At 59.2% G+C, this 24255-nt stretch overlaps 1 protein-coding gene across 6 annotated transcripts; it reads right to left on the bottom strand.

Moving 5' to 3' along the window:
• Positions 1–817: 817 nt before the first annotated feature.
• LOC133358497 (protoporphyrinogen oxidase-like) lies at positions 818–24118 on the bottom strand. 6 transcript variants are annotated; one of them, XM_061576840.1, is made up of 12 exons: positions 23790–24118; positions 19923–20057; positions 17014–17129; positions 15436–15580; positions 14692–14842; positions 10426–10616; positions 9752–9812; positions 8854–8972; positions 6770–6883; positions 4973–5131; positions 3633–3675; positions 818–3066 (listed from the first exon to the last, which is right to left on the bottom strand). In XM_061576840.1, the coding sequence occupies exons 1-12, from the start codon at positions 24051–24053 to the stop codon at positions 2930–2932; spliced, it is 1635 nt and encodes a 544-aa protein (XP_061432824.1). In that variant the 5' UTR covers positions 24054–24118; the 3' UTR covers positions 818–2929. The 6 variants fall into 6 exon arrangements, with proteins under 6 accessions (XP_061432824.1, XP_061432825.1, XP_061432827.1 ...); XM_061576841.1 differs by lacking the exon at positions 23790–24118 and adding an exon at positions 20896–21296 and having other exon boundaries at positions 822–3066; XM_061576843.1 differs by lacking the exon at positions 23790–24118 and adding an exon at positions 23720–23753 and having other exon boundaries at positions 824–3066.
• Positions 24119–24255: the final 137 nt, after the last annotated feature.

Here is a 24255-nt window from a genome sequence, read left to right as displayed (position 1 = left end):
GCAAATTACAACGCTTCATTTTAAACAGTCGTTACAGCACGCATGCTTGTCGATTGCGCGTTTGCGAAACATTGTACCGTGTTTTCGATTTAAAGCTTCTTTCGTGACTGCTGCAGGGATTCATCTTCTTGGTTCTTTCGGTAAAGTCACGTAGAAGGGAAATAAAAAAATAATAAAAATAATATAACCTAATAAAATAATTCTCACGACGTTTCGGCCACAACGCAAGCAGCCGTCCTCAGGTGAAGAACAGGTCTGAAGAACAGGTCTGTCGGAAAGACAGCGTCATTCAGTCATTCAGACGCTGTCTTTCCGACATACAGAAAGAACAGGTCTGTCGGAAAGACAGCATCATTCAGTCATTCAGACGCTGTCTTTCCGACAGACAGAAAGAACAGGTCTGTCGGAAAGACAGCGTCATTCAGTCATTCAGACGCTGTCTTTCCGACAGACAGAAAGAACAGGTTTGTCGGAAAGACAGCTTCATTCAGTCATTCAGACGCTGTCTTTCCGACAGACAGAAAGAACAGGTCTGTCGGAAAGACAGCGTCATTCAGTCATTCAGACGCTGTCTTTCCGACAGACAGAAAGAACAGGTTTGTCGGAAAGACAGCGTCATTCAGTCATTCAGACGCTGTCTTTCCGACAGACCTGTTCTTCACCTGAGGACGGCTGCTTGCGTTGTGGCCGAAACGTCGTGAGAATTATTTTATTATGTTTTATAATTTTAATTATTTCCCTTCTATGTGACTTTACCGAAAGAACCAAGAAGATTTTACCGTGCTGTATAATACGGTTTGGATTAAGGCAGGATCCGTACGTGTATAGAAAATACTCGACACAGTTGTAGAAATATTCTCAGAATTTATATTAAAGGTACAATCGATAATGTGTGTACATGATCATTCGCCAACATTGTCATCACACGTTGTAAAAAAACTATATTCGCGGCAACGCGTTTCGCTTACATTTTCATTTTCAATCTCGTTAAGTGCAGCAATAAAGGGTGGGATGGGTGTAAGTGTTTGAGAAGTTATTTCAGGATCAGAGTCAAGATTACAATCCTGAGATGCAGTCTCACCCCAAGACACTGATCCTGAGACCCGGTCTCAAGACTCTGATCCTGAAATGCAGTCTCAACTCAAGACTCTGATCCTGAAATGCAGTCTCAACCCAAGACTCTGATCCTGAAATGCAGTCTCAACTCAAGACACTGATCCTGAAATGCAGTCTCAACCCAAGACTCTGATCCTGAAATGCAGTCTCAACCCACGACTCTGACCCTGAGACCCGGTCTCAACTAAAGACTCTGACCCTGAAACGCAGTCTCAACTCAAGACTTTGATCCTGAAACGCAGTCTCAACTCAAGACTCTAATACTGAAACGCAGTCTCAACTCAAGACTGACCCTGAGACCCGGTCTCAACTCAAGACTCTGACCCTGAGACCCGGTCTCAACTCAAGACTCTTGACCCTGAGACCCAGTCTCAACTCAAGACTCTGACCCTGAGACCCGGTCTCAACTCAAGACTCTTGACCCTGAGACCCAGTCTCAACTCAAGACTCTGATCCTGAGACCCAGTCTCAACTCAAGACTCTGATCCTGAGACCCGGTCTCAACTCAAGACTCTGACCCTGAGACCCAGTCTCAACTCAAGACTCTGATCCTGAGACCCGGTCTAAACTCAAGACTCTGATCCTGAGACCCGGTCTCAACTCAAGACTCTGACCCTGAGACCCAGTCTCAACTCAGGACTCCGATCCTGAGACTCGGTCTCAACTCAAGACTCTGATCCTGAAACGCAGTCTCAACTCAAGACTCTGACCCTGAGACCCAGTCTCTACTCAAGACTCTGATCCTGAAACGCAGTCTCAACTCAAGACTCTGATCCTGAGACCCAGTCTCAACTCAAGACTCTGATCCTGAAACGCAGTCTCAACTCAAGACTCTGATCCTGAGACCCAGTCTCATCTCAAGACTCTGACCCTGAGACCCGGTCTCAACTCAAGACTCTGACCCTGAGACCCGGTCTCAACTCAAGACTCTGATCAGTGTCTTGAGTTCAGGATCAGTGTCTTGAGTTGAGACCCGGTCTCAACTCAAGACTCTGATCCTGAGACCCAGTCTCAACTCAAGACTCTGACCCTGAGATCCGGTCTCAACTCAAGACTCTTGACCCTGAGACCCAGTCTCAACTCAAGACTCTGACCCTGAGACCCGGTCTCAACTCAAGACTCTGACCCTGAGACCCGGTCTCTACTCTAGACACTGACCCTGAGACCCGGTCTCAACTCAAGACACTAATCCTGAGACCCGGTCTCAACTCAAGACTCTGATCCTGAGACCCGGTCTCAACTCAGGACTCCGATCCTGAGACTCGGTCTCAACTCAAGACTCTGATCCTGAGACCCAGTCTCAACTCAAGACTCTGACCCTGAGACCCGGTCTCAACTCAAGACTCTGATCCTGAAACGCAGTCTCAACTCAAGACTCTGATCCTGAGACCCAGTCTCAACTCAAGACTCTGACCCTGAGACCCGGTCTCAACTCAAGACTGATCCTGAAACGCAGTCTCAACTCAATACTCTGATCCTGAGACCCGGTCTCAACTCAAGACTCTGACCCTGAGACCCGGTCTCAACTCAAGACTCTGATCCTGAGACCCGGTCTCAACTCAAGACTCTGACCCTGAAACGCAGTCTCAACTCAAGACTCTGATCAGTGTCTTGACTTCAGGATCAGTGTCTTGAGTTGAGACCCGGTCTCAAGACTCCAATCGTGAGACCCAGTCCACAACTCAAGACACCGATCCTGAATCCGAGTACGGGTTACACACAGGCCCCCCACCCCAATCTTCGCCCCCCCCCACCTCCGCCCCCCCACCCCCCACACCCCCCCCACTCCGGTGTGGCACTCGTGAGAGGGGGTTCACGCGTGCGTCCGGAGGAGCGTGGCGACGGCCGCCGCCGCGTTGAAGACGCAGTCGTTGATGGAGACGCCGTTGAAGGAGGCGCCGGTGAGACTCAGCGGCAGACGCCGGGACCCCACCTCCCCCGCGATCCTCTCTGCGGGCAAAACGTCAGCGCGCCAGGCTAGGTGCACGTCGAGGCCGTCACGTGATGTGTGGAAGGTTCGCTGATGGCAGGAGCAGGTCACGTGAGAGAACCCAGGTGGTATGGGTTCATCGATGTGCCAGGCTAGGTGCACGTGGAGGCCGTCACGTGATGTGTGGAAGGTTCGCTGCTTGCAGGAGGTCATGTGACAGGACCGTGTTGTTATAAGTTAACTGATGTGCCAGGCTAGGTGCACTTGGAGGCTGTCACGTGATGTGTGGAAGGCTCGCTGCTTGCAGGAGGTATTGAGACAGACCCAGGGTGGGTCGATGGTCAGCACCACGCTGGGCCACCTTTGTCTCCCCAGTGCTCCAGGTACTAATTTAAGGCCGAGTCGACCTAGGGGAGGCCAAAGACCGGTTCAGATAATCGTCACCGGCGATGGCCGTGAGAGCGGCAATCGAACTCGGGACGCCGGATATACGCAGAGCACTGCAATCAAGCGCAGGGCACCCTCCCCCCCCCCCCACTCTCAAGGGATCGTGGGTAATTTTTCCCACAGTGCTTTGCTCGCTTACCCATGATTTTCCAGTGTCCGACTTCGTATTGAGGAATGCAGTCCTGGAAAAGAGGCAGACAGGCAGACACAGCCACGTGGGGTGTCGTTGTTGTTTTTTTAGTTTTTCGGGTAAAACTATGAATAAATTCTAGATTTTTTCGGTAAAGTCACGTAGGTAAAAACATTAAAAAGTTAAATAAAATAAAAATCACGACGTTTCGGAGGCAACACAAGCTTCCGTCTTCAGGTGGTACCGTCACAGCCACAACAGCTGTATCAAGTAAGTGAGACATTCAAAGAAAACAGTCCTTGTATATATACTGGTTGAGGGTGGGAGGAGCCAAGGTAGACCCTGGATATCATTATTATTGTGAGGTTCGGTGCGGCTGAAACACGCTGTTAGGAATGAGCCTTTGTTAAATCCTTTATATTAAGTTCGCTTGCTTGCTTAGGACCGTGCAAATCTTTCGGTCGTTTTTTAACCCACTTCCCGTGATACAATGGAGCTGACATTTTCCACACAGACTCGTTGTGCGTGACAATTAATGTTCGTGAAAATTTTGAGAGATTGCAGGAGTTTTATTTTTATTTTATTTAACTTTTTAATGTTTTTACCTACGTGACTTTACCGAAAACACCTAAGAATATGAATCATTGCAGTCACGAAAGCTTCAAATCTAGAATAGCTTCAAATCTAGAATAAATTCTAGAATAAATTCTAGATTTGAAGCTTTCGTGACTGCAAAGATTCATATTCTTAGGTTTTTTCGGTAAAGTCACGTAGGTAAAAATTTTAAATTAATAAAAGTAAAATAAAAAATAAAATAAAAATCACGACGTTTCGGAGGCAACACAAGCTTCCGTCTTCAGGTGGAACAGTCACAGCACGATTGCTGTATCAAGTAAATGAGAAATTCCAAGAAAACCGTATTTGTATATATACTGGTTGAGGGTGGGAGGTTGTGTGGTGGCGGTTGTGGCACTGTTGGTTGTGTGGTTGGCGGTTGTGTTGCTGGTGGTTGTGGCGCTGTTGGTTGTGGCACTGGCGGTTGTGTGGTTGGCGGTTGTGGTGCTGGCGGTTGTGGTGCTGTCGGTTGTGGTGCTGGCGGTTGTGTTGCTGTCGGTTGTGTCGCTGTTGGTTGTGCTGCTGGCGGTAGTGGTGCCAGCGGTTGTGGTGCTGTCGGTTGTGGTGCTGGCAGTTGTGGTGCTGTCGGTTGTGTCGCTGTTGGTTGTGTCGCTGTCGGTTGTGGTGCCAGCGGTTGTGGTGCCGTCGGTTGTGGTGCTGTCGATTGTGTCGCTGTCGGTTGTGCCGCTGTCGGTTGTGCCGCTGTCGGTTGTGCCGCTGTCGCCGCTGCCCACCTGGTTGAGGCTGACGGTGGTGCTCGCAGGCCGCACGTCCACCCCGAGCTGGGACCTCACGGCTCCCTCCGCCGCGTCCGCCAGCAGCGACTCCAGCTCCCCCTCGCCCGCACCCAGACCCCCGTACGCCTCCTCGAACCACGCACCCCCCAGCATCACCTGTGACCACGCGGGGTGACGTGGGGTGTGACGCGGGGTGTGACGTGGTGTGGTATGACGTGGGGGGTGTGACGTGGGGTGACGTGGTGTGGTATGACGTGGGGGGTGTGACGTGGGGGGTATGACGTGGGGGGTGTGACGTGGGGTGACGTGGGGTGACGTGGTGTGGTATGACGTGGGGGGTGTGACGTGGGGTGACGTGGGGTGACGTGGTGTGGTATGACGTGGGGGGTGTGACGTGGGGTGACGTGGGGTGACGTGGTGTGGTATGACGTGGGGGGTGTGACGTGGGGTGACGTGGGGTGACGTGGTGTGGTATGACGTGGGGGGTGTGACGTGGGGTGACGTGGGTGGTATGACGTGGGGGGTGTGACGTGGGGTGACGTGGGGTGACGTGGGGTGACGTGGGGTGACGTGGTGTGGTATGACGTGGGGGGTGTGACGTGGGGTGACGTGGGGTGACGTGGGGTGACGTGGGGTGACGTGGGGTGACGTGGTGTGGTATGACGTGGGGGGTGTGACGTGGGGTGACGTGGGGTGACGTGGGGTGACGTGGGGTGACGTGGTGTGGTGTGACGTGGGGGGTGTGACGTGGGGTGACGTGGGGTGGTATGACGTGGGGGGTGTGACGTGGGGTGACGTGGGGTGACGTGGGGTGGTATGACGTGGTGTGACGTGGTGTGACGTGGGGGGTGTGACGTGGGGGGTGTGACGTGGGGGGTGTGACGTGGGGGGTGTGACGTGGGGTGACGTGGGGTGGGGTGACGTGGGGGGTGTGACGTGGGGTGACGTGGGGTGTGACGTGGGGGGTGTGACGTGGGGTGACGTGGGGTGGGGTGACGTGGGGTGGTATGACATGGGGGGCGTGACGTGGAGTGACGTGGGGTGACGTGGGGGGTGACGTGGGGGGTGACGTGGTGTGTGTGACGTGGGGTGACGTGGGGTGGGGTGACGTGGGGTGGTATGACGTGGGGGGTGTGACGTGGCGTGTGTGACGTGTGGTGACGTGGGGTGGGGTGACGTGGGGTGGTATGACATGGGGGGCGTGACGTGGAGTGACGTGGGGTGACGTGGGGGGTGACGTGGTGTGTGTGACGTGGGGTGACGTGGGGTGGGGTGACGTGGGGTGGTATGACGTGGGGGGTGTGACGTGGCGTGTGTGACGTGTGGTGACGTGGGGTGGGGTGACGTGGGGTGGTATGACATGGGGGGCGTGACGTGGGGTGACGTGGGGTGACGTGGGGGGTGACGTGGTGTGTGTGACGTGGGGTGACGTGGGGTGGGGTGACGTGGGGTGGTATGACGTGGGGGGTGTGACGTGGCGTGTGTGACGTGTGGTGACGTGGTGTGTGTGACGTGGTGTGTGTGACGTGGGGTGACGTGGTGTGACGTGGTGTGTGTGACGTGGGGTGACGTGGTGTGTGTGACGTGGGGTGACGTGGGGTGGTATGACGTGGGGGGTGTGACGTGGGGTGACGTGGGGTGACGTGGGGTGGTATGACGTGGCGTGGTGTGACGTGGGGTGGTATGACGTGGCGTGGGGTGACGTGGTATGACGTGGGGGGTGTGACGTGGGGTGACGTGGTGTGACGTGGGGTAGTGTGACGTGGTGTGATGTGGTGTGACGTGACGTCGCACCGTGAGCCGTGTGCTCTCTGCGTCGCGCCGGTCGTGCTCGGGGAAGAGTGCGCTGTCGTACACGACGCCCAGCACCGGGCCGGACTCGGACGATGGGAGGAGATGTCCAAACCCCTGAGACACGCGGAGACACGCGGGGGGAGGGGGGGAGACACGCGGAGAGACACACACATGGGGAGACACACGGGGAGACACACGGGGGGAGAGGGAGAGACACACGGAGAGACACACACATGGGGAGACACACGGGGAGACACACAGGGGGAGGGGGGGAGACACGCGGAGAGACACACACATGGGGAGACACACGGGGAGACACACAGGGGGAGGGGGGGAGACACGCGGAGAGACACACACATGGGGAGACACACGGGGAGACACACGGGGGGAGAGGGAGAGACACACGGAGAGACACACACATGGGGAGACACACGGGGAGACACACGGGGGGAGAGGGAGAGACACGCGGAGAGACACACACATGGGGAGACACACGGGGAGACACACGGGGGGAGAGGGAGAGACACACGGAGAGACACACACATGGGGAGACACACGGGGAGACACACGGGGGGAGAGGGGGAGACACGCGGAGAGACACACACATGGGGAGACACACGGGGAGACACACGGGGGGAGAGGGGGAGACACGCGGAGAGACACACACATGGGGAGACACACGGGGAGACACACGGGGGGAGAGGGGGAGACACGCGGAGAGACACACACATGGGGAGACACACACACGGAGAGACACACGGGGGGAGGGGGAGAGACACACGGAGAGACACACACGTGGGGAGACACACGGGGAGACACACGGGGAGACACACGGGGGGGAAGGGGGGAGACACACGGGGAGACACACGGGGAGACACACCGGGGGAGACACACGGGGAGAGGGGAGACACACGGAGACACACCGGGGGAGACACACACATGGGGAGACACACGGGGGGAGGGGAGACACACGAGGAGACACACACATGGGGAGACACACAGGGGGAGGGGGAGAGACACACGGAGACACACACACATGGGGAGACACACACACATGGGGAGACACACACATGGGGAGACACACGGGGAGGCACACGGGGGTAGGGGGGGAGACACACGGAGACACACGGGGAGACACACGGGGAGACACACGGGGAGACACACCGGGGGAGACACACCGGGGGAGACACACGGGGAGACACACGGAGACACACGGAGACACACCGGGGGAGACACACACATGGGGGGAGACACACACATGGGGAGACACACACATGGGGGAGGGGAGACACACGGAGAGACACACACATGGGGAGACACACAGGGAGACACACACATGGGGAGACACACGGAGAGACACACGGGGGGGAGGGGAGACACACGGGGAGACACACGGGGAGACACACGGGGGGGAGGGGAGACACACGGGGAGACACACGGTCATTTGGTGAAACATGGACACACGCGGAAATACGCAGAGGCGCATGGAGACACAGGGATGCACGTGGAGACACTTGTGGATATACTGAGACACGTGGAGACACGTGGAGACACGTGGAGACACGGGGACACGTGGAGACTACTTGCAGACATACCGAGACACGTGGAGACACGGGGACACGCAGAGACACGCCGAGACACGCAGAGACACGTGGAGACACGGGGAGACACGTGGAAACACGGGGACACGCGGAGACACTTGTGGATATACTGAGACACGCGGAGACACGCGGAGACACGCGGAGACACGCGGAGACACGTGGAGACACGGGGACACGTGGAGACACGGGGACACGTGGAGACACGGGGACACGTGGAGACTACTTGCAGACATACCGAGACACGCGGAGACACGTGGAGACACGTGGAGACACGGGGACACGTGGAGACACGGGGACACGTGGAGACTACTTGCAGACATACCGAGACACGCGGAGACACGTGGAGACACGTGGAGACACGGAGACACGTGGAGACACGCGGAGACACGGGGAGACACGGGGAGACACGCGGAGACACGCGGAGACACGCCGAGACACGCGGAGACACGTGGAGACACGTGGAGACACGGGGAGACTACTCGCCTGCACGGGGAGTACTCTGCCTGGGTACTCCAGGTTCACCACAGCCACAGTGACGGAGCGGATACGGCGCAGATCCTCCCGCAGCGCGGACAGGTCAGCGGGCAGCAGCGGGGACAGGGCTGGGACACGCGGGGGACACGTGGGGGACACGCGGGGGACAGTCACTCACTCGATCACTCACCCATCTATTCACTTACCCACCCATCCACTCACTCACCCATCTATTCACTAACCCACCCATCCACTCACCCACCCATTCGCCACCCACCGACCTCACTCACTCACTCGCCCATCCGCCTAGTCACTCACCCACCCATTCACCATCCCTCAAACCCACTCACTCACACATCTATTCACTCACCCACCCATCCACTCACCTACCCATTCGCCACCCACCTACCTCACTCACTCACTCACCCATCCGCCTAGTCACCCACCCACCCATTCACCATCTCTCATACCCACTCACTCACACAATCACTCACCCATCTATTTGCTTCCCCACCCACTCACCCATCTATTCACTTACCAACCCACTCACCGATCTATTCATTTACTCACCGCTCCACACAATCACCCACTCATTCACATATTCACCCAATCATCGACCTATTCAGCCACTCACCCCTCCACACAATCACCCACTCATTCACTCACATTCACCCAATCATCCACCTATTCAGCCACTCACCCACCCATTCACCCACCCCACCTACTAACTCACTTACCCATTCAGCCACCCACCCACCCACTCGCTCACATATTCACCCACCCCACCTAGTCACCCACTCATCCACCCATTCAGCCACTCACCCACCCATGCACTCGCTCAGCCATTCACCCACCCATCCACTCAATCACCCACCCAAGCTACTCAACCACTCAACCATCCGCTCACCTCTTGCAGGTAATGTGCTAATTATGTGGTCCACTGTAATTGTATCACCGTCAAATTCCACCTAAAACGACACCACAGTACAACATTGACTATTTAATAATATGTGCTAGACAGCTTTCCTTAGAGCCTAGTCTCACATGGTGTTAGACCAGATGACGCCAAAAGGCGTACGGGTGTGGACCAATCAACTTCAAGGACAGTGCATAGATGATCAGAGTTATGTTTTTGGTTTGCATTATGACCGCAGGTATTGTGGTCTATGCAAACAAGGTGTCAGTTTTGTTGCCAGATAGAAGGGTAAAAAAACAATCATATTTCTTACTGGCAAATGAGTTTCCAATTGGTTGTCGATAACATCTCACGACGAAAACTCACCGTGGCTTCTAGATTTGAAGCTTTCGTGACTGCAAGGATTCATATTCTTAGTTTTTTCAGTAAAGTCACGTAGGTAAAACATCAACATTAATAAAAGATGCCGAGATAACAAGGGATTACATCTTGAATCACTGCCTCACTTGATGCAGCTAATCTGGCTGTGACGGTCCCACCTGATGACGGAGACTTGTGTTGCCTACCAAAACGTCGTGATCTTTATTTTATCTTTATTTTATTTTTATTAATTTTGATGTTTTACCTACGTGACTTTACCGAAAAAACCTAAGAATAAAACTCACCGTGGCTCTGCGGTCGCCCGTAAAGTCGATCCGCCGCACAGCTGCGTTGGTGAGCACCTCGACGCCCCTGCCTTCCAGGAATGCCCCCAGGGCATTGGGCAGGCTGCCCATGCCTTCGCGCAGGGACCACATGGCCCACCGCTCCCGCCGGGACCTCTTGACGAGCTCGTTGGACGAGATGGCCGGGTCGTCTGTGCCGGGGGACGGGTGGTGAGAACGGGACGGCGGTAAGCGCAAGAGCAGCATCTCCGTCTCTGCACGTGGCGTCTGCGTGGACACAACTGAATCGCTGCTCGACCGCCGTTGTGAAAACAACACCCTTGACCTACTTGGTTCTTTCGGTAAAGTCACGTAGAAGGGAAATAATAAAATAATAAAAATAAATATAATAAAATAATAAAAATAAAACAATAAAATAATAAAAATAAAACATAATAAAATAATACAAATAAAACATAATAAAATAATAAAAATAAAACATTATTAAATTATAAAAATACAACGTAATAAAATAATAAAAATAAAACATAATAAAATAATTCTCACAACGCTTCGGCCACAACGCAAGCAGCCGTCCTCAGGTGAAGAACAGGTCTGTCGGAAAGACAGCTTCATTCAGTCATTCAGACGCTGTCTTTCCGACAGACAGAGGAACAGGTCTGTCGGAAAGACAGCGTCATTCAGTCATTCAGACGCTGTCTTTCCGACAGACAGAGGAACAGGTCTGTCGGAAAGACAGCGTCATTCAGTCATTCAGACGCTGTCTTTCCGACAGACAGAAGAACAGGTCTGTCGGGAAGACAGCGTCATTCAGTCATTCAGACGCTGTCTTTCCGACAGACAGAAGAACAGGTCTGTCGGAAAGACAGCGTCTTCACCTGAGGACGGCTGCTTGCGTTGCAATCGAAACGTCGTGAGAATTATTTGATCATGTTATATTTTTATTATTTTATTATTACCCTTCTACGTGATGACTTTACCGAAAGAACCAAGAAGATTAATCCCTGCAGTCACGAAAGAAGCTTTACATCGAAACACCCTCGACGTTTAGAAAGGAGAGCAGGCCGGTGGGTCGTCGTAAGCCTACACCATTAAATTCGGGGGGGGGGGTTGGTTGGTGGGATAGGGTGGGGTGGGTGGGGTTGGGTGGGGTTGGGTGGGGTTGGTGGGGGTGGGTGAGGTGGGTGGGTGGAGTGGGGTGGGTGGGGGTGGGTGGAGTGGAGTGGGTGGGTGGGGTTGGGTGGGGTTGGTGGGGGTGGGTGAGGTGGGTGAGGTGGGTGAGGTGGGTGGGGGTGGGTGGGGGTGGGGTGGGGTTGGGTTGGTGGGTGGGGGTGGGTGAGGTGGGTGGGGGTGGGTGGGGTTGGTGGGGGTGGGTGGGGTGGGTGAGGTGGGTGGGGTGGGTGAGGTGGGTGGGGTGGGTGAGGTGGGTGGGGTGGGTGAGGTGGGTGGGTGGGGTGGGTGAGGTGGGTGGGGTGGGTGGGGGTAGGTGGGGTTGGTGGGGTTGGGTGGGGGTGGGTGGGGTGGGTGGGTGGGGGTAGGTGGGGTTGGTGGGGTTGGGTGGGGGTGGGTGGGGGTAGGTGAGGTGGGTGGGTGGAGTGGGGTGGGTGGGGGTGGGTGGAGTGGAGTGGGTGGGGGTGGGTGGGTGGGTGGGGTGGGTGGGGGTGGGTGGGGTGGGTGGGTGGGGTGGGGTGGGTGGGGTGGGTGGGGGTGGGTGGGTGGGGTGGGGTGGGGGGGTGGGTGGGGGTGGGTGGGGTGGGGTGGGTGGGGGTGGGGGTGGGTGGGTGGGGGTGGGGGTGGGTGGGTGGGGTTGGTGAGGTTGGTGGGGTGGGTGGGTGGGATGGGGCACAGATAATGCATCGGTCAGTCTCAGTCGGTCAACCCGTGGCGCCTGGATCGTCATGTGACCTAAGGGGCGTTCGTGCACTTCACGCGGCCTAAACGCGCCACCCGGGTGACGTCACCACCGCCCCGGTGACGTCACCGCCCCCCCCCGGTGACGTCACCGCCCCCCCCCCGGTGACGTCACCGCCGCCCCCGGTGGCGTAGCACCTGGCTCTCGGGAGAGGAGCGAGCTGCCCCCGGTGACGTCACCGCCAACGTCACTGCCCCCCCCCCCCGGTGACGTCACCGCCGCCGCCCCGGTGACGTCACCGCCCCCCCCCGGTGACGTCACCGCCGCCCCCGGTGACGTAGCACCTGGCTCTCGGGAGAGGAGCGAGCCGCCCCCGGTGACGTCACCGCCCCCCCCGGTGACGTCACCGCCGCCCCCGGTGGCGTAGCACCTGGCTCTCGGGAGAGGAGCGAGCCGCCCCGGTGACGTCACCGCCGCCCCGGTGGCGTCACCGCCCCCACGGTGGCGTAGCACCTGGCTCTCGGGAGAGGAGCGAGCCGCCCCGGTGACGTCACCGCCGCCCCGGTGACGTCACCGCCCCCCCGGTGGCGTAGCACCTGGCTCTCGGGAGAGGAGCGAGCCGCCCCGGTGACGTCACCGCCGCCCCGGTGGCGTCACCGCCCCCCCGGTGGCGTAGCACCTGGCTCTCGGGAGAGGAGCGAGCCGCCCCCGGTGACGTCACCGCCCCCCCCGGTGACGTCACCGCCGCCCCCGGTGGCGTAGCACCTGGCTCTCGGGAGAGGAGCGAGCCGCCCCCGGTGACGTCACCGCCCCCCCCCGGTGACGTCACCGCCGCCCCCGGTGGCGTAGCACCTGGCTCTCGGGAGAGGAGCGAGCTGCCCCCGGTGACGTCACCGCCAACGTCACTGCCCCCCCCCCCCCCGGTGACGTCACCGCCCCCCCCGGTGGCGTAGCACCTGGCTCTCGGGAGAGGAGCGAGCCGCCCCCGGTGACGTCACCGCCAACGTCACTGCCCCCCCCCCCCCGGTGACGTCACCGCCCCCCCCGGTGACGTAGCACCTGGCTCTCGGGAGAGGAGCGAGCCGCCCCCGGTGACGTCACCGCCCCCCCCGGTGACGTAGCACCTGGCTCTCGGGAGAGGAGCGAGCCGCCCCGGTGACGTCACCGCCCCCCCGGTGGCGTAGCACCTGGCTCTCGGGAGAGGAGCGAGCCGCCCCCGGTGACGTCACCGCCCCCCCCGGTGACGTCACCGCCCCCCCGGTGGCGTAGCACCTGGCTCTCGGGAGAGGAGCGAGCCGCCCCCGGTGACGTCACCGCCCCCCCCGGTGACGTCACCGCCCCCCCGGTGGCGTAGCACCTGGCTCTCGGGAGAGGAGCGAGCCGCCCCCGGTGGCGTAGCACCTGGCTCTCGGGAGAGGAGCGAGCCGCCCCCGGTGACGTAGCACCTGGCTCTCGGGAGAGGAGCGAGCCGCCCCCGGTGACGTAGCACCTGGCTCTCGGGAGAGGAGCGAGCCGCCCCCGGTGACGTAGCACCTGGCTCTCGGGAGAGGAGCGAGCCGCCCCCGGTGACGTAGCACCTGGCTCTCGGGAGAGGAGCGAGCCGCCCCCGGTGACGTAGCACCTGGCTCTCGGGAGAGGAGCGAGCCGCCCCCGGTGACGTAGCACCTGGCTCTCGGGAGAGGAGCGAGCCGCCCCCGGTGGCGTAGCACCTGGCTCTCGGGAGAGGAGCGAGCCGCCCCCGGTGGCGTAGCACCTGGCTCTCGGGAGAGGAGCGAGCCGCCCCCGGTGGCGTAGCACCTGGCTCTCGGGAGAGGAGCGAGCCCCCCCCGGTGACGTCACCGCGCCCCCGGTGGCGTAGCACCTGGCTCTCGGGAGAGGAGCGAGCCGCCCCCGGTGGCGTAGCACCTGGCTCTCGGGAGAGGAGCGAGCCCCCCCCGGTGACGTCACCGCCCCCCCGGTGGCGTAGCACCTGGCTCTCGGGAGAGGAGCGAGCCCCCCCGGTGGCGTCACCGCCCCCCCGGTGGCGTAGCACCTGGCTCTCGGGAGAGGAGCGAGCCCCCCCCGGTGACGTCACCGCCCCCCCGGTGGCGTAGCACCTGGCTCTCGGGAGAGGAGCGAGCCCCCCCGGTGGCGTCACCGCCCCCCCGGTGGCGTAGCACCTGGCTCTCGGGAGAGGAGCGAGCCCCCCCCGGTGACGTCACCGCCCCCCCGGTGGCGTAGCACCTGGCTCTCGGGAGAGGAGCGAGCCCCCCCCGGTGACGTCACCGCCCCCCCGGTGGCGTAGCACCTGGCTCTCGGGAGAGGAGCGAGCCCCCCCGGTGGCGTCACCGCCCCCCCGGTGGCGTAGCACCTGGCTCTCGGGAGAGGAGCGAGCCGCCCCCGGTGACGTCACCGCCCCCCCGGTGGCGTAGCACCTGGCTCTCGGGAGAGGAGCGAGCCGCCCACGATGGAGCCGTGAAGGGTGACGGCGCGGTAGAGCGCCGGGAAGCAGGAGCGCACGCTCAGCCGGCGGCTGTCGCCGGCAAACACGCCGCGGCACAGCGGGTCCAGCAGCCAGTCCGCCAGCTGTGGTGACACGCGCACGTGGGAGGGGGGAGGGGGGGGGGGCGAGGGGGGAGTGAGTTTGTGTGTACGTGTGAGTGCGTTCGTGTGAGTGCGCGCGAGTGTCTGTGTGTGCGCAAGCGAGCGAGCAAGTGTGTTTGTGTGTGCGCGCGTGCGAGTGAGCATGTGTGTACGTGCGTGTGTGTGTACGCGCGTGAGTGTGTGTGTGTACATGCGAGTGTGTCTGTGTGTGTACATGCGAGTGTGTCTGTGTGTGTACGCGCGTGTGTGTGCGTGTACGTGCGAGTGTGTGTGTGTACGCGCAAGCGCGTGTGTGTGTGTGTATACGCGCGAGCGCGTGTGTGTGTGTGTGTGTGTACGCGCGTGTGTGTGTGTTTCCGCGTGCTCGTGCGAGCGTGTGTGCGTGTTTGTACGTGCGAGTGTGTGTGTGTACGTGCGAGTGTGTGTGTGTACGTGCGAGCGAGTGTGCGTGTTTGTACGTGCGAGTGTGTGTGTGTACGTGCGAGTGTGTGTGTGTACGTGCGAGCGTGTGTGTGTACGCGCGAGTACGTGTGTGTACGCGCGAGCGTGCGTGTGTGTCTTTGTCTTTGCGTGACCTCGTCCCCGAGCCTGTGCCGGGCCAGCGTGTCCACGCTGAAGTCGTCGCCACCGCTGCCATCGCCGCCCCCGCGGACGAACGGCTCCCGCAGCACGTGCCACGCCAGGGGGCGCGAGAAGGGGGGCCGCCGGCTCAGGGCAGCCCTGCGGGGTGGAGGGGGGGCGGTAATGGTTGAGAGAGGGGGGGGGGGGGGCACAGTGCGGACAGAACGGAGCGCGATCCGGACGGCGGTCTGGAATGTTGAGATCGTTGATCCGAAACGGCGATCATCTGTCCGGAGGAGACAACCGCGATGTAGGCGTGAGCGGGTGGGCGAGCGGGTGGGTGGGCGGGTGAGCGGGCGGGTGGGTGGGCGGGTGAGCGGGCGGGTGGGTGGGCGGGTGAGCGGGCGGGTGGGTGAGCGAGTGGGCGAGCGGGTGGGTGGGCGGGTGAGCGGGCGGGTGGGTGGGCGGGTGAGCGGGCGGGTGGGTGGGCGGGTGGGCGAGCGGGTGGGTGGGCGGGTGGGCGGGTGAGCGGACGGGTGAGCGGGCAGGTGAGTGGGCGAGCGGGTGGGTGGATGGCTGAGCGGGTGTGTAGGTGAGTGGGCGAGTGTGTATGTTAGGAGAAGAGGGTTCGTGTTCGGTACAGGGGTCGTGTTAGGTATATTAGCAGTGTTAGTTTTAAGTATAGGGGCAGTCTTAGTGGTAGGTATAGTGTTAGGTATAAAGTTAGTGTTAGGTATAGGGTAGCGTTGTGTGTAGGGGTAGCGTTGTGTGTAAGGGCAGCGTTGTGTGTAGGGGCAGCGTTGTGTGTAGGGGCAGCGTTGTGTGTAGGGGCAGCGTTGTGTGTAAGGGCAGCGTTGTGTGTAGGGGCAGCGTTGTGTGTAGGGGCAGCGTTGTGTGTAGGGGCAGCGTTGTGTGTAGGGGCAGCGTTGTGTGTAGGGGCAGCGTTGTGTGTAGGGGCAGCGTTGTGTGTAGGGGCAGCGTTGTGTGTAGGGGCAGCGTTGTGTGTAGGGGCAGCGTTGTGTGTAGGGGTAGCGTTGTGTGTAGGGGCAGCGTTGTGTGTAGGGGCAGCGTTGTGTGTAGGGGCAGCGTTGTGTGTAGGGGTAGCGTTGTGTGTAGGGGTAGCGTTGTGTGTAGGGGCAGCGTTGTGTGTAGGGGCAGCGTTGTGTGTAGGGGCAGCGTTGTGTGTAGGGGTAGCGTTGTGTGTAGGGGTAGCGTTGTGTGTAGGGGCAGCGTTGTGTGTAGGGGCAGCGTTGTGTGTAGGGGTAGCGTTGTGTGTAGGGGCAGCGTTGTGTTTGGGGTGGTGTTAGATATAGTCTAAATTCTACGTGTAGTGTTACCATTATGCATAGGGGTAGCGTTATGTTTAGTGGTAGCGTAATGTGTAATGTTAGCGTTACGCGTAGGGGTAGTGTCACGTGCAGCGTCAGCGTTCTGTGTAGCGTCAGCGTCAGGTGTAATGTTAGCGCCACATGTAGTGTTATAGTGCCACGTGTAGTGTTATAGTGCCACGTGTAGCGTCAGCGCCACGTGTAGCGTCAGCGCCACGTGTAGCGTTCGGCCTGCTGTATATGCGTGCGTGGGCTCCGTCTCACCACAGCGAGTTGGGGAGGGGGTGCAGGGTGCCCCCCGTGAACACGAAGCGGTTCTTGGCGGCTGGAGACGCTCGTGTCACTGGGAGCACCGAGTCGGAGAGGCCCAGATCGGAGAGCTACGGGGACACGCGGGGAGACGCGGGGACACGCGGGGAGACGCGGGGAGTCAGAGGGACACGCGGGGAGACGCGGGGAGACGCGGGGAGACGCGGGGAGACGCGGGGAGTCAGAGGGACACGCGGGGAGACGCGGGGAGACGCGGGGAGACGCGGGGAGACGCGGGGAGTCAGAGGGACACGCGGGGAGACGCGGGGAGACACAGGGAGACATGAGTTGACACGCGGGGAGACGCGGGGAGACACGGGGAGACATGAGTTGACACGCGGGGAGACGCGGGGAGACACGGGGAGACATGAGTTGACACGTGGGGAGACGCGGGCAGACATGAGTTGACACGCGGGGAGACGCGGGGAGACGCGGGGAGACATGAGTTGACACGCGGGGAGACGCGGGGAGACGCGGGGAGACATGAGTTGACACGCGGGGAGACGCGGGGAGACGCGGGGAGTCAGAGGGACACGCGGCGAGACGCGGGGAGACACAGGGAGACATGAGTTGACACGCGGGGAGACGCGGGGAGACGTGGGGAGACGCGGGGAGACACAGGGAGACATGAGTTGACACGCGGGGAGACGTGGGGAGACGCAGGGAGACACAGGGAGACATGAGTTGACACGCGGGGAGACGCGGGGACACGCGGGGAGACGTGGACATGCGAGTTGACACACAGGGACACGCGGGGAGACACGAGGACACGCGGGGACACGCGGGGAGACGTGGGGAGACGCGGGGAGACATGAGTTGACACACGGGGAGACGCGGGGAGACGTGGGGAGACGTGGGGAGACACAGGGAGACATGAGTTGACACACGGGGAGACGCGGGGAGACGCGGGGAGTCAGAGGGACACGCGGGGAGACGTGGGGAGACACAGGGAGACATGAGTTGACACGCGGGGAGACGCGGGGAGTCAGAGGGACACGCGGGGAGACATGAGTTGACACGCGGGGAGACGCGGGGAGTCAGAGGGACACGCGGGGAGACGCGGGGAGACACAGGGAGACATGAGTTGACACGCGGGGAGACGCGGGGAGACGCGGGGAGACATGAGTTGACACGCGGCGAGACGCGGGGAGACGCGGGGAGTCAGAGGGACACGCGGCGAGACGCGGGGAGACACAGGGAGACACGAGTTGACACGCGGGGAGACGCGGGGAGACACAGGGAGACACGAGTTGACACGCGGGGAGACGCGGGGAAACGCGGGGAGTCAGAGGGACACGCGGCGAGACGCGGGGAGACACAGGGAGACATGAGTTGACACGCGGGGAGACGCGGGGAGACGTGGGGAGACGCAGGGAGACACAGGGAGACATGAGTTGACACGCGGGGAGACGCGGGGAGACGTGGGGAGACGCAGGGAGACACAGGGAGACATGAGTTGACACGCGGGGAGACGCGGGGAGACGTGGGGAGACGCGGGGAGACACAGGGAGACATGAGTTGACACGCGGGGAGACGCGGGGACACGCGGGGAGACGTGGACATGCGAGTTGACACACAGGGACACGCGGGGAGACACGAGGACACGCGGGGACACGCGGGGAGACGTGGGGAGACGCGGGGAGACACGAGGACACGCGGGGACACGCGGGGAGACGTGGGGAGACGCGGGGAGACGCGGGGAGACATGAGTTGACACGCGGAGAGACGCGGGGACACGCGGGGAGACGTGGACATGCGAGTTGACACACAGGGACACGCGGGGACACGCGGGGAGACACGAGGACACGCGGGGACACGCAGGGACACGCGGGGAGACGTGGGGAGACGCGGGGAGACGCGGGGAGACATGAGTTGACACACGGGGAGACGCGGGGAGTCAGAGGGACACGCGGGAAGACGTGGGGAGACACAGGGAGACATGAGTTGACACACTGGGAGACGCGGGGAGACGCGGGGAGACGCGGGGAGACATGAGTTGACACGCGGGGAGACGCGGGGAGACGCGGGGAGAAGCGGGGAGTCAGAGGGACACGCGGGGAGACGCGGGGAGACACAGGGAGACATGAGTTGACACGCGGGGAGACGCGGGGAGACGCGGGGAGACATGAGTTGACACGCGGGGAGACGCGGGGAGACGTGGGGAGACGGGTACACGCGCGGACACGCAAAGATGAACTTAACCACGAGATTACACAAGAGGACGGGGAGAGACGGGGAGACAGGGGGAGGGCGAGTGGGTGGGCTTGGGAGTGGGGGTGAGCGAGCGAGCGAGTCGATGAGTCTGTTGTGGTGAAGGTGCGGTGGAGAGCGATTACGTAACTAGGCGTGGTGTTGTGGTGAGGGTGGCGGTGTTGTGGTGAGGGTGGTGGTGTTGTGGTGAGGGTGGTGTTGTGGCCGTGGTGGAGAGATTGGTGATGTGACGGTGTTGTGACGAGGGTGGCGGTGTTGTGGTGAGGGTGGTGTTGTGGCCGTGGTGGAGAGAGTGGTGATGTGACCGTGTTGTGGTGAGGGTGGCGGTGTTGTGGCGAGGGTGGTGGTGTTGTGGTGAGGGTGGCGGTGTTGTGGTGGTGTTGCGGTGAGGGTGGTGGTGTTGCGGTGAGGGTGGCGGTGTTGTGGTGAGGCTGGCGGTGTTGCGGTTAAGCTGGCGGTGTTGCGGCGAGGGTGGCGGTGTTGCGGTGAGGCTGGCAGTGTTGCGGTGAGGGTGGCGGTGTTGCGGTGAGGGTGGCGGTGTTGCGGTGAGGGTGGCGGTGTTGCGGTGAGGGTGGCGGTGTTGCGGTGAGGGTGGCGGTGTTGCGGTGAGGGTGGCGGTGTTGCGGTGAGGGTGGCGGTTGTGCGGCCGTCACCATGCGCAGGGTGTTGCCCCCGACGAGTCCGTTGGGCCTCACGCTCCGCGGGCCGAGTTCGCTCACCGCCCCGTGTGGGGAGCGCGACGATCGCACCCAGCCCCCCAGCGCGGGCCCAGCCTCCAGCAGCACCACCTGTAGACAAAGATCACACCATATCACCTCCAGCAGCACCACCTGAAGACAAAGACAAAGACCCCACCCACACAGCCTCCAGCAGCACCACCTGAAGACAAAGACAAAGATCCCACCCACACAGCCTCCAGCAGCACCACCTGTAGACAAAGACAAAGAACCCACCCACAGCCTCCAGCAGCACCACCTGAAGACAAAGACAAAGACCCCACCCACACAGCCTCCAGCAGCACCAGCTGTAGACAAAGATTCCACCATGTCACCTCCAGCAGCACCACCTGTAGACAAAGACATAGATCCCACCCACACAGCCTCCAGCAGCACCAGCTGTAGACAAAGATTCCACCATGTCACCTCCAGCAGCACCACCTGAAGACAAAGACATAGATCCCACCCACACAGCCTCCAGCAGCACCAGCTGTAGACAAAGATTCCACCATGTCACCTCCAGCTGCACCACCTGTAGACAAAGACATAGATCCCACCCACACAGCCTCCAGCAGCACCAGCTGTAGACAAAGATCCCACCATGTCACCTCCAGCAGCACCAGCTGAAGACAAAGATCCCACCATGTCACCTCCAGCAGCACCACCTGAAGACAAAGATCCCACCATGTCACCTCCAGCAGCACCACCTGGAGACAAAGACAAAGATCCCACCCACACAGCCTCCAGCAGCACCACCCCGTGAAGAACTAATGGACATTTCATAATCAACGTTTTGGGTTTAGATCGCGTTATTTATAAATGTGTCGTAACCCTCCACCACCCGACACGGCCAATCAGCAAAAAAGTGTCACGTTGACAAAAGACAAAATAGTTCACTGCTTTAGCCCACCAGTGTGTTGAAGCGTGAAACCACAAAATGTACAAAAACATTTTTCTGAGTACGACGTTTCGCTGGTAATTGCATCCAGCATCATTTGTGAAAAAAGAGCGTTACAGCTCATCAGATTCCTCCGGTATAAAGAATTATTCTGATTCTGCGACCGCCAAATGGAGGTTAGCGGTGGTGGTGGTGGTCGTGGCATAAAGAAAAAAACTCTCCGGGCCGAGAGAGATAGAGAGAGAGATCTTTGTCATTCATGTTCGACTCTCTGGCCAACGTCAAACCGATAACAAAAAACGAAGCCCACGAAATCCTCCGTTGCTCAACGCAGCCCCCAAAGAAGTGGGCGATTACACAACACCCGGGACGACCCCAGCCACGCACGGCGAGCCAGGGGTTTGTGGATCACGCAATGATGGGGGGGGAACTGGCAGACAAAGTAGGGGGGGGGTTGTGTTTTTTTGTTTGTTGGTTTTCTCAAAAACTGCGGTTGAAACGGATTAATCGTTGCAACGACACGCATACTGTTTTTTTTTGGGGGGGGGGGACGATTTGTCAACTTTTCTTGTCATTTGCACCGCTGTGGTGTTTTTTTTTGTACCGTTTTGTTGCTGCAATGCTCTTACCACCCCGGTGCCCCGACTGGACATCTGTGAATAAAGAGCTTTGTAGCTCATCGGATTCCTCCTGCAGTATAAAGACAGATTCTGATACTGGTAGGAACCTCCTGGTTACACCAGCCCACAGGGGATTATTGTGTCCGTCCGTCCTGCATCCAAAAATGGGAGGGGTCGGGCTGGGTGGAGAGGGGAGGGTGGGAGGGGTGGGGCTGGGTGGGGAGGGTGGGGCTGGTGGGAGGGGTGGGGCTGGGTGGGGAGGGGCTGGGTCAGGGGTGGGTGGGGAGGGGCTGGGTCAGGGGTGGGTGGGGTGGGGCTGGGTGGGGAGGGGCTGGTCACCCCGTGGTGCCCTTATAAAACTCAACGTTTCACCTACTCACGCCGGCTTGTGCCCGCCCTCAGTCGGGCATATTTGCGGAATACACCACGCCGCCGTTGACCCTGCAGGCCATTGACCGAGCAACCCGACGTTCCTACCAGCTCCCTCCGCAGGAATGTGTTTTGTTAACGCATAGTCCCACAGACTGAAATATAAATTAGACTTGCAGTGAATTCCATAGAGCAGCAATAGACTTACACAGTCGGCCCACAAGACTTATAGGAGAGCCAAACAATCACACAGATTGATAATGCATCGAGAATATGACGATGATACTTACACACTTATAAAGAGAAGCATAGCAAGAGGAGATTGACGCAGAGAACGATGAGACCACTACCGACAACCATCACCACTATCACCACCATCATCATCACCACCACACCATCATCACCACTATCACCACACCATCACCACCACCAACCACATCATCAACATCATCACTACCATCATCATCACCACTATCACCACACCACCACTATCACTATCACCACCGCTACCACCAACCACATCATCAACATCATCACCACCACATCACCATCACCACCACACCATCATCATCACCACAATCACCACCACCATCACTACAATCGCCAACAACCACATCATCACCATCACCACCATCATCATCACCATCATCACCACCACAATCACTACCACCATCATCATCACCACCATCACCACCACACCACCACCACCATCATCATCATTACCACCACAATCACCAACAACCACATCATCACCACCATCATCATCATCATTACCACCACAATCTCCACCACTACAATCGCCAACAACCACATCACCACCACACCATTATCACCACAATCACCACCACCACGCCATCACCACCATCACCACCAACACCACTACAATCACCACCACATCATCATCACCACCATTATAATCAGAATCACCAACCACATCACCACCACCACACCATCACCACCACACCATCACCAACATTATCACCACCATCACACCATCACCACCACACCATCACCAACATTATCACCACCATCACACCATCACCACCACACCATCACCAACATATCACCACATCACACCATCACCACCATCACCACCATCACCACCACACCATCACCACAATCACCACCACCACACCATCACCAACCACATCACCATCACCACCACACCATCACACCATCACCACCACACCATCACCACCACCACCACCACATCACCACCATCACCACCACACCATTATCACCACCATCACCACCACCACCCACAATCATCATCACCGCCATCACCACCACATCACCACCATCACCACCACACCACATCATCACCATCACCATCACACCACCATCACCACCACATATCATCATCACCGCCATCACCACCACATCACCACCATCACCACCACACCATCACCACAATCACCACCACCACACCATCATCACCACCACCACACCATCATCACCACCATCACACCATCACCACCACACCATCACCACAAATCACCACCACCACACCATCACCAACCACATCACCATCACCACCACAATCATCATCACCGCCATCACCACCACATCACCACCATCACCACCACACCACATCATCACCATCACCATCACACCACCATCACCACCACAATCATCATCACCGCCATCACCACCACATCACCACCATCACCACCACACCATCACCACAATCACCACCACCACACCATCATCACCACCACCACACCATCATCACCACCATCACACCATCACCACCACACCATCACCACAATCACCACCACCACACCATCACCAACCACATCACCATCACCACCACAATCATCATCAACCGAGTTAATTAAAATCGCTACCACCAAAAGTGTCATGAGCCCTCGACACCTCGGATGAAACCAACAGTGGCCGTTGAAGCCGTTCGATTACCCGCTGGCTCTCGTCACAGTAACGTGGAGTGGGAGACCACGCAGCTCCGGGCTTTAATAGGTGCTCGCAAACAGCAGCCACCCCACCTTTGCGAGGCCGTAACTCCGCAATCCTCGGGCGCACGACCGCGAAACTCGACAGGGACGTGAAGCCACCCCTCGTTTTTCGCTTGGCCAAATTTGGTGCGGCGCCGAATTTCCCTCCGCGAGTTACGGGGCAGCGAAACACGCCGTTTCGGCGACGCGCAGTTGAAGAAGCGTCCATTGTTGTCCCATAGGTGGCGCTGTCCACTTTGGCGTGGGGGGTGTTCGTGGTTCGTCACCGCGGCGTTTCGTGACGGATCGAGGTATTTTTAACGAATTTAATAAAACAAACCCACCCACACCGTGTAGGAGAACTCCGCGAGACACGAGACGGTTACCTTCTTCACGACGCTGCCTGCACGCACGGCGTAGAAGGCGCTGGC

This window comes from Lethenteron reissneri, chromosome 62, assembly GCF_015708825.2.
Source record: "Lethenteron reissneri isolate LAM-NWPU_2019-01 chromosome 62, ASM1570882v1, whole genome shotgun sequence".
Taxonomy (NCBI): domain Eukaryota; kingdom Metazoa; phylum Chordata; class Hyperoartia; order Petromyzontiformes; family Petromyzontidae; genus Lethenteron; species Lethenteron reissneri.
The sequence above is the reverse complement of the archived record's forward strand: the minus strand, read 5'-3'. Positions and strand labels throughout refer to the sequence as shown.

Coding starts and splice junctions, on each gene's coding strand:
- LOC133358497 (XM_061576840.1), bottom strand. CDS start 24,053: ATGGACGCTTCTTCAACTGCGCGTCGCCGAAACGGCGTGTTTCGCTGC. Junction 10,617..14,691: donor GCTCCTCTCCCGAGAGCCAG/GTGCTACGCCAC, acceptor CCCCCGGCACAG/ACGACCCGGCCATCTCGTCC. Junction 3,067..3,632: donor CGGACACTGGAAAATCATGG/GTAAGCGAGCAA, acceptor TTTTGCCCGCAG/AGAGGATCGCGGGGGAGGTG.